Source organism: Acinonyx jubatus, chromosome B3, assembly GCF_027475565.1.
Source record: "Acinonyx jubatus isolate Ajub_Pintada_27869175 chromosome B3, VMU_Ajub_asm_v1.0, whole genome shotgun sequence".
NCBI lineage: Eukaryota > Metazoa > Chordata > Mammalia > Carnivora > Felidae > Acinonyx > Acinonyx jubatus.
In genome coordinates this window covers 2,114,272-2,132,282 of record NC_069386.1, presented here as the reverse complement: position 1 = coordinate 2,132,282, position 18,011 = coordinate 2,114,272, and the positions used below count along the sequence as shown (strand labels likewise).

Genomic DNA, 18,011 nt, shown 5'->3' with positions numbered 1-18,011 from the left:
CAGTGTTGCCCACATCCCCTGCTTCCCTAGAGTGAGTTTCCAGAAATAGAATTACTGGGTCAAAGGGGATACACAGGTTGTTAAGTTGCGTATCAGAAGAACTACATCGGGGCGCCTGGGTGGCCTCAGTTGGTTAACTGGCCAACTCTTGATTTCAGCTCAGGTCATGATCTCATGGTTCGTGAGTTCGAGAGCCATGTCAGGCTCTGTGCTCACTGTGTGGAGCCTGCTTCAGATCCTGTCTCCCTCCTTTGGGCCCTCTCCCGCTCGCCCATTCTCTCTCTCTCTCTCTCTCTCAAAAATAAATAGACATTTAAAAAATTGAAAAACTACATTAAATTCCTCTTTTACCGGCAGTGAATGAACTTGTCTTTCTCACCATACCTTCCCAAGCACGGTACATGATCAATGAAATAACTCCGGGAAATACAAGGAAGCTCTTAAAAGTCGCCTTTTCAAAGACCATTTTACACAGGACAGGAGCTATTAATGACAGATATAAAACTGTGTCATTGAATACCAACTGTCTACAAGTATAAACTCAATTTTATTTGAATTATGACGTGGGTGAGATGTACTCTCTACCAGTCAGAATGGCAATTTTGGAGAGAAATTAATCCTCAAATCTCAGCACGTAACCCCAAAGAAGTTTCTTCCTCATCCCCACAGAGTCTGATGTATGTCAGGCTCCTCTTCAAGGCAGCATGTAGGGCACCAGACCGTCCCTTTCTTGTGCCCCCACCATCACGACGTGTCCCCTCCAGAGCTCCATGACGGGGACGAGACAGCATGGGGGACCAGACAGGGGCCTTTCACTGTCTCAGGTTGAAGTGATGCATGTCATTTCTACTCGTGACTTACCGTCTACATCGCACCCCCCCCCCAACCAGGCCCAACCTCAAGGCAGCTAGAAAGAGCACATGATATTCAGTGAGCACCCAATGTCCCCGTGTCGGGTCACCGACACCCCTTGCTGCCCTCTTTTCCCCACAAACAAAACACTCCCACTCCGTGGACGACAACCCACGGTCCCATCCAACCTCAGCGCCCTGCTTGGGAGATCAGAATCTCTGGCCGATGCATCAGGTCGACTGTGGCTCCTCCTGGTCCAGAGGCCTATCTTTCTAGAACAAGCATCAGCAGGCTTCTCCTTACAGGGCCAGAGAGTCAGTATGTCAGGCTTGTGGGCCAAAAGGTCTCTGCTGCAGACACTCAGGCCTGTCCCACACACCCGGTACTCAGTGATGCTTCAGGGACACAGCAATATCCAGAAAGAGTCCCTTTCAGAGCAGAGAAAACTAGGAGACCCCCAGCAATCACTGGTCCACAGAAATTCTGAAATCCTACCGGGCGGCCGCCGGGAAGCCTTCCAACCTGAGGACGGAGAATGTTCCGGGATTAGCCCTTCATTCTGCTTTGGGGAGGGCACTGCCTTATTCACTGCTCTCCAAGGACATATTCTGGAAGGTTCTTCCTCTTCCTCTGCTCCCTCGGCCTCATCCGAGGCGGGCTTTGGAAAGCACGTCCCCCACGGGGGCCGCAAAGACGCCCCAGCCTGCGCGCTGCCCATGCACGGCGGGGGTCTCGGGGCAGCTAGAGAGTTAACGGTCTCCAAGAATCGCAGGCTTTTGTAAGGAAGGATCTTTGTTTCTGGCAGTACAACTCTGAAACTCAGTGGTAGTTTCAAGTCCAGGAACCACACCCAATGTTCTTTCAAGACTTGGTTCCCAGATCGGCCTTATTCCTTCATTCCTGGCCCCTAAGCCTCTTCCCTCCGTGCGAGAGTGGCTGCTTTAAGGCAATAGGGAGAGAGGTGGGGGGGGGAGAGTTTCAACAGGTGTTAGAGCCTCACCCTTAATCTGAGCTCCTCCCTGGTTCCGACTGGGCACCACCCGGGGCACCGCACCCTCAGTCTGACATTTCCCTTTGGACCCTCAAGGTCTCGCCTCATCCAGTTTCTGACTTTATGGCCGAGAGGCAGTTAGTTTTTTCCGATTTCCTTCATTCCCTTGCATTGCTATGGGAAATCAGTCCCTTCGGGAGGCCACGTCTCCCCAGTCGCACCTTGTTAAGCAGCCAGGGACAACCGGCTGGGACTAGTGGACTCCGGACTCCGTCCCAACCCAACCTCCTCCCCTGAATCTGTGAGCCCATCGGGAGCCCAGGCACCTTCCAGGTCACCGCAGGCGACCGGTCTCACCGGCATGTGACCACCGCGGGCCGGGGCCGCCGGTCTCCTCGCGTGTGGAGGGCCACGTGTCTCTGGATCTTGTTACAACAGCATCTCGGTTCCGCTACTGATGGCTTTCTTTCCTTTTTTTTTTTTTTAATGTTTATTTATTTTTGAGACAGAGAGACAGAGGGAGTGTGAGCGGGGGAGGGGCAGAGAGAGAGGGAGACACGGAATCGGAATGGACGTGAGGGGAGACAGGCCAGGAAAGGGGGGGAGGGGGCTGATAGGTTGGTCTTGAGGTTTGAGGGAAGATGAGGAAAGTAATTTTGCCCAGTTCACGCGGGACTCCTCCCGCGTCTGGCCATCGCGAAGTCACGGTCCGCACGGCCCAGAGGGAACCACATCAGTGTGAACGGGAGCTGCCTCCGGACTAGGGACATGGTCCTCGAGCTTAGTGGTAATGAGCTGTTTCCCATTCCCTTGTGCTACGCCCCCCAGAAGTTCCAATGTCCTGGGACGCCTGGGGGGCTCAGTCGGTCGAGCGTCCGACTTCGGCTCAGGTCACGATCTCACGGTTCGTGGGTTCGAGCCCTGCGTCGGGCTCTGTGCTGATGGCTCAGAGTCTGGAGCCCGCTTCAGGTTCTGTGTCTCCCTCTCTCTCTGCCCCTCCTCCACTCACACTCTGTCTCTCTCGCGCTCTCGCTCTCTCGATCTGTCTCTCAAAAATAAACATTAAAAAAAATTTTTTTAATTAAAAAAAAGAAAGTTCCAATGTCTAGAAAAGGACAAGCAGAAGTTGGCTGGTAGCCTGTACCTGAAGATATCAGGACAGCCACAGCTCTGTTGAGATCTGAGCTGACGCTGGGCCAGCCAGCAAGGACCGTGACGTCCCGACCAGGCCAGCAGAGACACCAGATCACTAATCACTGTGGCCTCACACTCCCATCGCCCATATCCGCAGGATGTCGGCGGGGAGGGGGGCGTCACCCCTCATCGGTCACCAGCCCAGGAGGACCAGGTCCCCGGGGTAGGGCTCAGCGACGATCTAACAGGGCAGCTCGCCGAGGCAAGGACATCCAGTCACACCCTCTTGGTCCCTGCTGTCAGGCACACCTGGGGAGCCCCCGTGCACCCCAGATGCCCTCGCGGGGGTAGGGAAAGACGGTGGGGGCAAACCAGAGATCAACAATTTTACCAAAGGGGACTTTTGAATCGTTGCGTTAGAATAAGAATCCAGGGTTGGAGGCCAACTGACGAGCCCCTTCCTTGCCAGCCCTTTACGGGAAGGTAGGACTTGGTGAAGAAAATCACAGAAGCTGCAAAGTTCTCCAAACTGTACCACCGAGGCACCGCTCTCGGAATCCCCGTGGCCAGGAGCCCACGTTAAAGGTAGGCATCACAGCCGGTGGTCCGAAGGGAGCACAGAGCGAGGGGGCTGCGGGAGGAACCACTCGTGGGGAGCAAGCGTTCCCTGTTCTGTCTGGTGCACGTGCGTGGGGCCAGCACCAAGGGCAAGTCCGAAAGGAACACGCCGGCCAGGGTCCATCTGCCTGACTCTTGTGTCCCCAACGCCTGGGCCACAGCCAGGGCCTCGATGAACGAGTGAGTGAGTCAATGAACAAGCCTCAAAATGAAACCATTTCGTTGAAACAGCCGTTTCGTCCCCAACTTGTCTTTTCTTTTCTTTTTAGTATTTATTTTGAGAGAGCGTGCAAGCAGGAGAGAGGAGAGAGACGGAGAGAGAGAGAGACAGAGAATCCCAAGCAGAAGGAGGCTCCAAGCTCCGAGCTGTCAGCACAGAGCCCGACGCGGGGCTCGAACCCATGAAACGTGGGATCATGACCTGAGCTCAAGTCGGACGCTTAACCGACAGAGCCACCCAGGCGCCCACACTTCATTTTAAAGTGCCCTCCCCCGGTCCACGCTGACTTCTGCGGACATGGGACACACAGCCCCACCGTCCTGGACTCAAGGCTACTGGCCCAGCCCCGAGCCCCCGTTTCCCCTGAGTATGATAATCCACAAACACCGAAGAGGAGGCAGGGGGCTGGCCCCGGCCCTCAACACCAGCCTCAGTTACAGATTCCTCCGAGGTCCTGGTGCAAGCGTCCCGCTCAGTGGGCACACCCCAGGGAGCCCTCCTGGCCCCAGATGGCACCTGGCCAAACCCAAAGGGCTCGTTCAGCCACTCAGCAAACACGTGCTGAGCCTCAGCTAAATACCGGGCACGGGGATGCTCTCCAGGGACACCGCCGTGACGGCTCGTGGTGTCCCCTCGCTAGACCGGAGAGTTACCCTGGAGTCCTGGATTGGGTGCCAGGCAGGGGAGGGGCCCCTGGGGAGGGGGGCACTGAGGAGAAAGCACCCGCCTGCTTTGACGGTAACGAGAGACAGCCACCCTGGGATAGGCCTACACTCCCAGAGTCCGAGGGACTCGAAGCATCCACGGCAGCCAGCGGGCCAGATGGAAACCACGCACGAAAACAGGGTGCGGGGTCACTTCGGCGGGGGTCCCAGAAGAGCATGCAGACCTCGGCAGGCAGAGCCCAGAAGAAAGGGGGGCTGATCGGGGGCTGAGAGTGAGCCTCGGTGGGAGGAGGGACACGTTTCCTTCAGCAGCAGCGTCCCGGTGAGTCCCCGGGAGTGGGGGGGTCCCCCAAAGGTCTCAGCAGAAACCCCAAGGCAGAAGGATCCAAGGCGGAGAACCCAGGAGCTGTCTCCCTGCAGTGGCTCTCAGGGAGGGACTGTCCCTCGATAAGGAGGAGGAGAGGACCCCCCCCAGGGTGTCCCGCCAGCAGAGAGCGGGCAGGGATTGGGTGTGACAAGGGAAAGTAACACTGTGCCTGCCCAACTGAGTCTGCGTTCGAGTGGTCAGCGGTCGAAGGCCACTTTCCCCGCCCAAGGGAGCCTCGGAGTCTTCCCCCAGGGGACAGGAGGGAGGTAGCCCGCAGGACAGGATGAAGGGAAGGAGGAAGCCCCATGCCGGGGCTTGGGCTACGTGTGAAAGCAGAGGAGAGGCAGGTACGAGGGGCAAAGGAGAGGAAGACAGAGGCAAAGCCAGGCAGACAGGAGCGTACATCCTGTAAGGGGGTGGGGGGGGCAGGAGACCGTGAATGGGGGGATCTGACCACAGGTCAACACCCCAACTACCCGATGGGCCTTTCCCCTCGCGGCACGGGCTGTCCCGTCCTGCCCACAGTCCCTGTGTGTCCCCACCGCGAGCACCCTGGGCTCCCTCCCCGCCTGCTGTACGCAGGGCCAGGAAAGCCGGGAAGCCGATGCCCGGAGCTGCCCTCAGTCAGTGGCAGGTGGGCGTGCGGGACCATGCTCGCCCCCCAGGCGGGTCCCTGAGGCTCCCCCCCCCCCCCCCCCCCCCGTCTCCCAGGTCCCTCAGTGGGAGGGAGTCCCGGTTGCCCTCCATGTCCATCACCTGCTGACTCAGAGGCACTCGACTCGCTTTCCGCTCCCCCTGCTTCCCAGCCCCACAGATGCACGCACGTCAGATAAATGCTCGCGCTCACATCTTTGTCACAGGCTCTGCTTCCTGAGGAACCCACACTCGGGCACGCCCCGCGCCCACGCCTGTCCTAGGAGTAGGGGTGGGGGCTCCGCGGCCCCTCCCGCCCACCCCGGCCACCCCTGTCCTCTGTTGAATGTCCCTGACATGTAGCCTTGTCCCTTCTGGGGAAGAGGGAAAGGATGTGGAGCCAAGAGGGCTGTCCCGCCTCCCTCCCAGCGCTCCCCCCAGCTCAGGGGATCCCCCCAGCCCCCCAGCAAGCCGGGCAGCGTCCTGGTGTGGCTGCTCCCCGGCCCTGGGGCTTCAGCTCAAGGGTGGTGACGCTTCCTGCCCGTCTGCTCGGGAGCACATTCAGGAGACATGAGCAGATGCTCGGCCCGTGTTCAACCCTGCTCACGTCGGCCAACAATAACACAGCGCAGAGACGTTGCAGGGAGGGGGGAAGGGAGGAGGCTCCTGCCCAGCAGCTGGGGACAGCTTCAGGACACTCCGTGCCCACTCCCTCTGGGGGAGGGAGTGCCCGCCGTAAGGTGGGGCCGGGAGCACCCGGGGCCAGCGTTCTGGGCTGGAGCCCTGGCTCAGTCAGCCTGCTGCTCTCGGCTCCCAGACGGAGCCCGCAACCCCAGTGCCGGGCCCCCCGATGGCCCTACGGGGCCCAGAGGGGCTGCAGGAACTGGGGGTCTTTTCAGAAAGTCACTGGGACCCAAGTGACTGGCCCCCTCACGGATACAGGGGCCACCTCTAACGCCCGCTCCACTGGATCAGACACACTCCCAGTCTTGCTGGGCACAGAGCTCTAGAAAGTCCCTGCCCCCCCCCCCCCCCCCCCCCCCACCGCAGGGCTGGTGCCCAAGACGAAGCCCACCCGGCATCCGGTGTGCAGGTACAACAGGTGACGGAGCTCCCGGGGCTGGGCCTTCTCAGAGGGCGGCTGCCCGTGGTCCCACCACGGGCTCCCGGCGCCTTCCAGTCCTCCTCCATGGCCCCTGCCACTGCACCCCGCTGCCCGGGACTGGACAGCTACGGAGCCGAGAGGTTCCCCTCCGACCTCCCCCCTACTCATGCCACCGCGCCCCACAGGCTCGGTTCTTCTGCCCCCTCGCCCACGGCACGTCTAAAGCAGGTCTGAACGTAGAACTTAGATGCACAGCCGTGGTCGCTCCCCACGTACACCGCGGTCTGTACGGATCGATTTCCAATCTTCCGGGTTTACGTCGAGCCAACAAAACCGCACAGAGGGCTTCCTGCCTGGGAGGCCGTCCAGCTTCCTGGTTACGTGCTCTGGGCCTGGGTCTGGGGCCCCCTGCTCAGCTGCTGGACGTTGAGTCAACCGTTGCGTGTCTCCGCTCCCCCCTCTGTCAACTGCTCATGACGGGGCCCGTCTCAGGGGCTGCGTGTGGGAAACCGAGCGGCTGATACGCGAGAACGTGGAGGGGCGCCTGGGGGCTCAGCTTGGGTTCAGTTCGCGTCACGATCTCACCGCTCGTGGGTTCCAGTCCCGCGTCGGGCTCTGTGCTGACTGCGCGGAGCCTGCTTGGGATTCTCTCTCTCTCTCTCTCTCTGCCCCTGCTCTGCTCTGTCTCTCAAAATACATAAACAAACTCTAGAAAATGAGGTATGTGCCCACGCAGCTTCTGTCTGAAGAGCTCACAGCCGCGTGGGAGACGCGAACCAGTCAGCAGCAACGCCAGACGGCGCACGAGATGGCGGAGATGCCCACGGGATGCCCAGGGCGCGGTGGTCAGTGTCGTTGTTATGGGTGGAATGCGGCCCCGAGCCTGGGCGCCTGGCATGCACCGGGTCACCTGAGGTGCACGGCAGGCCCCGGGACGGCTGATGGGGGACCCTTCTTTACCCCAGGAGCAGGCAGAGGCTCATGCTGACTTCCAAGGCCCCCCCGGGCGGGCGGTGACCAGCGTCCACATGGAGCTGACAGCCCCGGAGCCGGGCCCAGAACCACTCCCGCTCCTGCCTTTCCCACGTGCATGTAACCTGGGGGGCGGCTCGGAGAGGAAGTCCAGAGGCCCCAGAACTGGGCGAGGCTGAGAAGTAGCAGCCAGGCCTTGGGTCGGCTCCCGCGTCAGGCTGCCGTCCTTCGGGGCCGTTTCCGGAGTCCGCGGGCCTGGAGAGAACTCCAGACTTCAGAGGGAATGTCTTCCAGGGGTCCCCGAGGGGCTGGGCTTGGCCCCGGGTCGGGGGTGGGGGGTGGGGTGCAGGTGCCCGGGACGCCGCAGGGGAGGAAATGAACGGATACCCCGGCCACGGCCACGGGGCTTTTACGCTTTTTCCTCTCTTAAAATTACGCGTTTAAAACTGGAATCTCCCTGGTGTTTCGAGACGAGGCTCGGGGTTGAGCAACGGCCCGGCCTGGACTTGTTTGCGGTTTCCACATTGACACCTGGTGGCCATTCCGAGAACTGCAGGCGGGGACGGGGCTTTTCCAGGAAACCGACCCCAGCCTCCTCCGGTGGGGGGGGAGGGTAATCCCTGTTACCTCCACTCCAGGGGTAGGGGCGGGGTGAGACTGACCAGCCCAGACCTGTCCTCGGTCACAGCACCCAGCCCTCGTCCTCCCCGCGGCGCGTCCCTTCTCTGCTCTGGGCCCCCTCCCTCCCCCCGTCAGAGGTCCAGGCGAGGCCGAACCAGCTGGGACCGCTGAGGCCACGGTCGCTCACTGCCTTCCGGTCGGAGGGAGACGAGTCGGCACCCCAGCCTTCAGAGGAACACAGTCTGCGGTGCTTGGCGGACCCTCGCGGGGTTTCTTCCATGAGCGCCAGGTCAAGCCCCGGGCCTGCTGTTTCTGCCGGGGTGTCTGTGCGTCCCCGCGACGGACACTTTGCCTAGCGGGCAGCCGCCTCGCCTTTCCTACCACATGGTGTCCCCTCAGGGACCCCACTAATGCAGCCAGGCTCTCCTCACGCGAACTGAGTTAATGCTGAATTACTCCCGCGTCTACGATGACGCTAAATGGTTATTCTTACCAATAAAGCAGCCACGTCCCTTTTTAAAATGCTCCGAGTGGTACCAAAGGACACTGTGTGAAGGTACTGATGGAGAAAGCAATGGTTTCTGCTTTGGGGTTTTGGGGTTTTTTTTTTTTGCCTTTGGTGAAGGGACAGCAGAAAAAAATTACTTCGTCTGCTAAACCCGTTAGAGGGCCGGCTCTGCCCTCCCCACGTTCGGGCCTTTGGAGACTCTCGGGACTGTGACTACACTCAGAAATCCCCTGGTCTTTGGTCTCCCCGCACCGCTCCCTCTGGGTCAGCCTTCCTTTCTCGTCCGTCCCTCTCCTGCCCAGAGTCTTGCAGCGACCCCTCACCGCCCGCCGAGGGAAACGCAAACTTGCACACCCTGCCTGTCCCTGTCCCTGTCTTCTGTCCCTCTGCCCCTCTCTGGCTCCGCGTCCCAGCCACAGGCGGCCGCCGTCGGCTTGCCAAACACAGCCGGCGTTTCCCCAGGGCAGGCGCTCCGGCCGACGCGGGGCCAGCTCGGCACCGGGTGTGGGGTGCGAGCGGGAAGGAAGTGGGGTCCGGTCCCAGGTTGGAACCGAGCGGGGTGATGGAGACAAAATCACTTCCTGGCTTGGACGCCCCCCTGACTCCCACACGAAGGACGAGGGGAGATGGGGGAGGCTCGCGCACACACGCACACACACACGCTCACGCGTGCGGAGCACCTGCTCTCTCGTAACCAGGCTGGTCCAGAGCTGCCATTACTCTCCTCGTGTCACAGGTGATACACCGATTCCCCGAAAGGTGGCAAGTGGCTGGTCCCAGCCCCGGGGCTTGCTGGACTTCTCCGTGCTCCCCGTGTCAGGAAGTCAAAGGTACTAAGCTCGGTTCCCGCGGGCCGACCCCCAGCAGAGGACCGCACTGTGGCTGGGATGCGTCTACATCCACGGAAAACCCACCTCCACTTGGGGTCACACACCCCAGGCACCTCTCCTGCCCACCCTCCTGTGCTCTGAATCTCGGGGATGGGCCCCTGTCCAAACCTGGGCTCTGCCTTCTCGTCCTCTCTTGGCCTTAATCCACCCAAGTATGGAGTCCTCTCTCTCTCACTCTGTCTCTCTGTCTCTCTGTCTCTCTCTCTCTCTCTCTCTCCTTCTCTCTCTCCCTCCCACCCTCCACCCTGGACATCTCTCTCACCCATCCTCCCTCCCCAGGCCTCCTGACACCTGCCTTAGTTCAGAGCCTCATCTCTCCCCCCCAGGACCCCTCTCCCTCCCTGCTGCTTCCATAATAATCTTTCTAAAGCAAAATCATGCCACTTTCCTCCTCAAAACTCTTTCAAAAGCGGACCGTCGCCTTTGAGCTGCAATTCGACTTCAACAATTTGACACGCACAGCCACCAGTGATACTCAAATTAGTTAACAACCTGCCCCGTTTTCCCTGAAAATCACAGGGCACCAAGGAAACAAAACAGACTGGCCACAGTGTCCTGAAGGCCCCTTGCTGAGCCAGACGAGAACCCTTCCTTCAGTTGGGAGGGGGTGTAGTGAAGTGCAGGGGTCCCCCCCTCCAGGGAGACGCCGGGGTTGCCAGGGGCACCTGTTAAGCATCAGCTCCATACGTGGCCCGCAGGAGCGGCCCCTGGCCAAGTCCCCGCCTCTCAGCAAAGCGACAAAAGCTGCAGCCCAGGGACACGGAATGCCACCCTCCCCCACCCCCGGCCCTGGAATGCCCTTTCCAGCTCAGATGTCACCTGGTCCCCGGGCGCCAGTGACCTCCCTGCTCTTCCAGGGCCGGCCGGGCCGGAGCGCTCTGCGCAGAGGCTGGTCTCCTGCCTCCCTCGCTGCAGGATCTTGTCCCGTTTTCACTGTGTCCACCCCCCAACAACAGAGGCGGCACACCGGGTGTGGCCCACAACCACTGAGCCAGCGAGCGGTGGGGCTGGGGGAGCCTGAGGGCCAAGACTCAGGGCAACGACGCTAAGCAGCAGCCGTGAGCCCGCGGCTTGTCCCGTGTAAACCCCCACGTAGGCACCGAGCACACAGCCGCCTTCTCCACCTGCTACTGTGAACCTGCACAGGAAGTTCTGAGTTACACACACACACACACACACACACACACACACACACACACACAATTTGTGCTTCTAAATTTTACACATGCCTATTAAACTCCTATGTACACTTTTTAATTTTTTTAACATTTATTCATTTTTGAAAGAAAGAGAGCATGAGCAGGGGAGGGGCCGAGAGATGGAGAGACACAGAATCGGAAGCAGGCTCCAGGCTCCGAACTGTCAGCACAGGGCCCGACGCGGGGCTCGAACCCACGGACCGAGAGATCCTGACCTGAGCCGAAGTCGGACGCTCAACCGACCGAGCCACCCAGGAGCCCCTCAACTCTTACATACGTTTAAAAACTAACATTTTGAACATTAGAAAACACACGTTAATGCACTTTAAAGAGTAAGAAAATGATAGGCATAGAAGTTCTAAGCTTTTCTTTCCACATCTCAATGGGCCGTGTTGTGTGTCCCACACTGGAAGCCACCGCTGAGGTGCTGTGTGCCTTCCGGACACTATAACTACATCCAGAGCAAGAGGTCACTCTGCGCAGAAAAGTCTAGGTGTCCACCAAAGCCCAGATCAGATGCTGTAGATTACTCATACAGCTGGAAGCTACCTTTAAAGGCACACAGTGCGTCTTCTATAGAAAAAAAATAGCTTTGGGGCACCTGGGGGGCTCAGTCGGTTCAGCATCCGACTTCGGCTCAGGTCATATCTCAGGGTTTGTGAATTTGAGCCCCACATTAGGATATGTGCTGGCAGCTCGGAGCCCGGAACCTGCTTCGGATTCTGTGTCTCCCTCTCTCTCTCTCTGCCCCTCTCCTGCTCACGCTCTGTCTCTCTGTCTTCCAAAAGTAAATAAACACACACAAAAATTTTTAATACATAAGAAAATAAATACAGTAAGCTTTGAGCTAAAAGGCAGCCTATGGAATGGGAGAAGATACTTGCAAACGACATATCGGATAAATGGTTAGTATCCAAAATCTATAAAAAACTTATCAAACTCCACACCAAAAAAACAAATAATCCAGTGAAGAAATGGGCAGAAGACATGAACACACGCTTTTCCAAAGAAGACATCCACATGGTCAACTGACACGTGAAAAGATGCTCAACATCTCTCATCCTCAGGGAAATACAAATCAAAACCACAATGAGATACCACCTCACACCTGTCAGAATGGCTCACATGAACAACTCGGGCAACAACAGATGTTGGCGAGGATGCGGAGAGAGAGGATCCGTTTTGCACTGCTGGTGGGAATGCAAACTGGTGCAGCCGTTCTGGAAAACAGTATGGAGGTTCCTCAAAAAATTAAAAATAGAACTACCCTATGACCCAGCAATGGCACAACTAGGTATTTATCCAAAGGCTACAAAAATGCTGATTCGGAGGGGCACACGCTCCCCAATGTTGACCGCAGCTCTATCGACGACAGCCGAATTATGGAAGGAGCCCAAATGTCCATCGACTGATAAATGGATAAAAAAGATGTGGTATATATATAACTATATGAAATACTACTCGGCAATCAAAAAGAATGAAATCTTGTCATTCACAACAACGTGGCTGGAACTAGAGGGTATTACGCTAAGCGGAATAAGTCAGAGAAAGATAGGTATCACATGACTTCACTCACATGTGGAATTTCAGAAACACAACAGGTGAACACAGGGGAAGGGAAGGAAAACTAAGATAAAAACAGAGAGGGAGGCAAATCATCAGAGACTTCAATACAGAGGACACACTGAGGGCTGCGGCAGGGGAGGTGGTGGGGGGATGGGCTAGACGGGTGACAGGCACTGAGGAGGGCACCTGTTGGGATGAGCGCTGGGTGTTTTACGGAAGTGACGAATCACTAAGTTCTACTCCTGAAATCATTATTGCACTATATGCTAACTAACTTGGATTTAAATAAAATTTTTAAAAAAGTAAGTTAATTTAAAAACCAAAATGAGAGTGGGGCGCCTGGGGGGCTCAGTCGGTGCAGCGTCCGACTTCGGCTCAGGTCGTGATCTCGCGGTCCGTGAGTTCGAGCCCCGCGTCGGGCTCCGTGCTGACAGCTCGGAGCCTGGAGCCCACTTCGGATTCTGCGTCTCCCTCTCTCTCTGCCCCTCCGCTGCTCACACTCTGTGTGTGTCTCTCTCTCTCTCTCTCAAAAGTAAATACACACTAAAAAAAATTATGATCAACACTAAAACATTTTTTTAAATAAAATAAATACATAATGATAAAAATAAAAAGATTGTTGCCTCCGCTCCAAATCACTTAAATGAAGATCTCTGGAGGTGGGCTCAAGCATCTGTGTTTCTTAAAGCCCCACCCCAGAAATGGTGCTTTGGTGGTCTGGCAGGCAGCTGGGCACTGGGCTTCCTCCTTGATCTTCAGGGGAGCCAGAAATGCAGCCAGGCGGAGAAGCAGCGAGGAAAGCCTTCCCGACCACCTCAAGGAAGCACTGCTCCCTCCCACTCCTCCTCACGCACTGGGTCTCAACCTTGGCTGCATTAAATCAGTTTCCGGGCTGGGGCCCAGGCACCAGTAATGGCCAGAGCTCTCCAGGTACATCCACCACACAGCCGCGGAAGGGAACCACCACCCTGACTCCCAAAGCACTTGCTGGCAAAGGCCTCCCTAAAGAGTGTCAACCCACATCGGCTTGAAGGAGCGTCTATGTAAAACACGTCTACACCACCTGTGGCTTCCTGTCTGCCTCTTGGTAGATTTACGTGGGAGACAGCCTCCCGGCTCATCGCTACCCACAGGGCTGGGGGAATCTTCATCCCATTAAAACACCCCACACGTCACGGGCCCTCCACGAAGGGTGAGGAGACGAGCAAACACGCGGAAGGCAACACGTTTATTTCATCAGGAACTTGCTGATTGCACGGGCGCCATGACTAAAGTGCCCGTTTCAAAGAGTAAAGGGGTTCTGCGGTTTGAAAATCATGACACCACAGCGTGACCAGGCAGGTAGAGGTCCTGGCCACCCCACCCCCTGCCCCCGAGTCAGAGGTAGAAATGAAAATACAAGGGGGAAAGCATTCGTTTCCAAGGGAAGGCCACGGCTCACAGCTCCACACTGTTGATTTCTTAGTACGTTGTTTGGTGGGGCCGGTGTTGGGGGTGGGGAGGGGGGGTGACAAAGATCCCGTGTGGTTCTGATAGCTTTATCGCACACACATAGCTTTCAAAGGAAACACACTGTCCTCGTAGAAGCTGCCGCTGCATGGGATCTACAGTTCTTCAGGAACTAGTGATCAACAAAGAGTATCATCCGTCACCTTCAAATACCACCTAGGAGCCATCTCCCCAGAGCCAGTTTCTTTTTGTGGCCCAGACCCCCACCACTAATTCAAGAATCTTCACACAGCCTTTGTTTTAACAGAGTGTTCAGGGACTTCTACGCCTTACTGAAAAATGGCTTGGGGCATGGCCAAGATCATCGATTCTAGCAAAGCTACGTTTTTCCAGAGCGTACCTGGAGTCACTGCGCCCCGGGGTCCGTGGCCTGCTCCAGGGCTGGGGGGGCCTCAGCCAGTGGCTTGGGCAGGTCCAACATGGTGGACGAGTCTTTCCTGGGATTCCCGGTCACCAACATCCAATGGTTGCTCGGCTTTTCGACTCTGTGTGAATCCAGATGTGTGTGGACGGCCACCTCAGCTTCCTTCCCGAAATAGGTACTGGGGCAAGAGAGAAGGGACACGGGTTGGAAACGGGGTAACGGCCCTGGGTAAGCTGTCCACATCATCTTCAACAGCCTCTGCTCGGGGCTGCCTCTACAATACGTCTTTGCTGGATGTTTGACCTGCTCAGGCAACGCCGAAGCACCTGGGGTCCCATTATCGCTAAAATCCTCTTGTCAAAGGGGCGCCTGGTGGTTCAGCGTCCAACTCTTTGTTTCGGCTCAGGTCATGATCTCCCGGTTCTAGGGTTTGAGCCCCGTGTCGGGCTCTGTGCGGGCCGTGCGGGGCCTGCTTGGGATTCTCTGTCTCCCTCTCTCTCTGCCCCTTCCCCACGTGTGCTGTCTCTGTCTCTCTCGACACCAGCAAATAAACTTGAAAACAAAATCCTCTTGTCAGGGAAAAGCTTGTGGGACACAAGGGACTCCGGTAAGATTTGCCACACCACCAAGTAAGTCCTTGGTGACAATATTTCATCATCAAAGGACTTCTTGCGTGGGGGGGGGGGGGGGGCACCCTCGTTAAACCGAGCTGCCTTGCTCAGAGGCACAACCTCCACGCCCATCGTGGATGCGAAACCCTGCAGTAAAGTTCCTTCCATACCTCAAGAAAAGATGCCTGTGGACTGCTAGCCCCCGATTCGTGCGGCAGTGATAGATGAGGATCTTTGCATTTGCCTTTAAAGAGGAAGAGACAGTGCTGTTTGCATTATGCATTAAGGCCTCCGATTCCTGAAAAGCAAAAATTTGGAAACATACTATATATTCATTTAAATTTCATTTAAAAAAAAAAAAGAAGAAGAAGAAGAAAGGGATTGGGACGGAATAACCTAGAAGCCAAAGCGTACTGGATCAACTTCACACGTCGTTGCAGGTGCACCCACAGCAGAATGTCGTAGGGCATTCAGAGCCACGTGGGAGCAGACCTTCCCCCAACGCGAAAAATAATCAGGGGTGTTTTTAAGTGGAGAAGAACAGGATACTCCTGGTGTTCTATTGGGAAGAAAATTAAATAAAAACAAAAAGCAGGCATGGGCAAAGAAATCATAAATGACAGTGGCTTCCTATGGGAGGTGGAACTTCGCTGGTTATGTTCGTGTTACTCGTTGTGCTTCTCTGATTTCTCCTTGAGGGAGCATATATTATGTTTAGAATCAGAAAAAAAAAATAAATAAATAACGTTATCATTTCAAACTCCTGGCCGCCGTAAGCTAAACGCTGTGGAGGGAGACCCGAGCGGCCCCTGACCCCCGGGGGGACGGGCCCGGCACCCACAGCAGGGCCCTCGACGTCACCGGCCGCGGGGTGCCCACGTCAGACCAGGCCACTTCCGCAACCCGGACGGTCGAGGCACAAACAAGACAGTCTGTGATCTCATCTGAACACGGACAAGCCGTGAGCGCAGTCTGAGCCCCAGCACAGCAAACGTCCGCTCCTCCGGGCCGCCGCGGGCGGCTGCCGCTTCTGGACCGAGGTCGGGGTGAGCCTCGCTCTGGCCCGCCCCGTCCGTCACTAAGATGCGCTGAGATGCGCCACGGCAAACAGCACGGCAGACGTGCTCCACCCCGGGGGCACCGGCCGTGTGGGCACGGTAGACCGGCCAGGGGTGAGGCTCCAAGCAGGGTCTGGGTCAGCAACGGGCCGGTGCCCCGCTTTCGCACGAGCACAGCCGGGACCGCGGCACGACCACGCGCGAGCCGCCGGCAGCCAGGCACTGCTCCCGCGAGCGCAGGGGACGCACGGGCCACCTACTCCTCCCCACACCTCGTCAGGCAGCCGCCGTCTTCACCCGCGCTCCACGGGGAAGGAAAATGAGACGCTAACGGTTGAGATCATGGCAACGGCGAGCGATTTCAAGGAGAGCAAAGCCGGGCCGGGGGGCGCGTCGCCAGGGACCCCGCGTGCATTCTCCGTGCTAGAGGAGAGACCCTGGTGAGCGCGGGAACGCCTGCAGAGCCTGGCAGAGGGGCGCACGGGGCCGGGCGGGCGCAGGTGGCCCGTAGCTGGGGGCCCCCTCCCGCGAGGCCACCCGGCTGGTCACCCCTTCAAGTCCCTGCCCGCTGGGGTTCCGCACGCTCCCAGCGACTCCCAGCAGCCCCCACTCTGCGTCCGCGTGAAGCGTCAGCAGCCAGCAGCAAAGCGCCTGGCCCAGCGGACTCGCCTTCCCGTCAGGCCCGTGCGTGGGGCCCCAGTGCCGCAGGGCCCGGGCTCCCGAGAAAACGTCAGCAGTGGGAACAGGAAGGATGGCCCCGCAGGACCCAAGCTTCCAGGCCCTGCAGAAACTTTCTTCCTGGAAGGAAGCAGGTCATGACCCTCACCGTCCCGGGTGGGGGGCTCTCAGCCTGACTCAGGGGCGGGCGCCGAGCCTGTGTGTGTCTACAGCTGGCGGGGGCTGGGCGGAGAGAGCACACAAGTCGCTTTAGGCCCCGGCGCGCTGAGAAGCCCCGATGTACAGACGGGAGAAAATCGCGTCCTCGGAACAGCGCCCGGGTCTCCCCCAGGCAGAGCTCACCGGAACGGGGGCGCCTTCGTATTCCAGGCGCAGCTGGGGGTCCAGGAAGGTGGCCTGCCAGCAGCTCAGGTAGGAGACCTCATCCGTCAGGTACGCCTCCTGGAGCAGAGATCTCTTGGACGACTTCTGGAGGGTCCTGTGGTCACTGGATAAATACAGCTGAAAAGGACAGCGCACAGATGAGCTACGTCAGCTCCACTGCCTTTCCTTCCTTTGAATTTTGTTTGTGTTTATTTATTTTTGAGAGAGAAAGAGACAGCATGAGCAGGGAAGGGGCAGAGAGAGGGGGAGACACAGAATCCGAAGCGGGCTCCAGGCTCCGAGCCGTCGGCACAGAGCCCGACGCGGGGCTCGAACTCACGGACCGCGAGACCATGGCCTGAGCCGAAGTCAGACGCTCAACCGACTGATCCGCCCGGGGTTTTCCTTCCTTTGAATACCAAACCCTCTGTCTCCTCCTGATCCCGCCCCCTCTCCTCACTCTCAGGACCTAGGCCTGGACCACTATTTTTCTTCTGAGAAATAATTATGCATGAAACTTATTCCATGAAGCCAAGTGTCCTTAAAACCATCACTGTCACAGCTACATTTACTGTGAGCCTTGGAGGGGGGCCCACGCCCCCGTGGAGCTGAGGTCCACACTTGGGATTTATTTAGGCTGCTCTCTGGCCACCTGTAACTGGGTCAAGAAGCACGCCACCCTGCAGAAAACTCCAAAACGTTAGTTGTTTGTTCGTCCTTTACTGATTCCCCCTGACCCTGAACCTGGAGGCCGTGTCTGCAGATTTCGGTAGGTTTTCATGTGCAAAGCTGTGCCGTGAGGCGCTACAGGGAAGGCAGTAACAGGTTGCCATCGTGAAGGTGTTTCCTGACGAGCAGGAGAGGGGACGGAGGAGGTGAAGGGGAAGCACCCGTGAGGCATGGTGACCAGAAGGGACATGCAGAGCTGTAGGTGGGCACACATGGGGACACGTGCTCTCCCAGGGGCTCACGAGAGCTCTGAGGAGGAAGCAGTGTGGTGCCGGGAGCCCGCGGGCAAGGCTGACCACGTGTGGACACGGGACATGTCACAGAGGGCCTTAAATGCCACCGTGGTGGCTGCACTTAC

General features: G+C 57.8%; 1 protein-coding gene across 7 annotated transcripts in view; it reads right to left on the bottom strand.

Annotated features, from left to right (window-relative positions):
- CFAP161 (cilia and flagella associated protein 161) overlaps positions 1 to 18,011 on the bottom strand; it is a 62,114-nt gene that overhangs the window by 35,130 nt on the left and 8,973 nt on the right. For 3 of the 7 annotated variants that reach the window (XR_008298922.1, XM_053223468.1, XM_053223466.1), the window contains exons 7-9: positions 16,904 to 17,062; positions 14,996 to 15,069; positions 14,191 to 14,392 (exon numbers count right to left, since the gene is read on the bottom strand). Coding sequence is in view for 6 of the 7 variants with exons in the window: in XM_053223468.1 (XP_053079443.1) it covers positions 14,197 to 14,392; positions 14,996 to 15,069; positions 16,904 to 17,062 (429 nt within the window). In the remaining variant the exon portion in view is untranslated. Of the gene's footprint in view, positions 1 to 10,754; positions 11,996 to 13,814; positions 14,393 to 14,995; positions 15,070 to 16,903; positions 17,063 to 18,011 lie in introns of those variants that run through there. The other 4 variants (XM_027068244.2, XM_027068246.2, XM_027068245.2 and 1 more) reach the window with 3 other exon arrangements.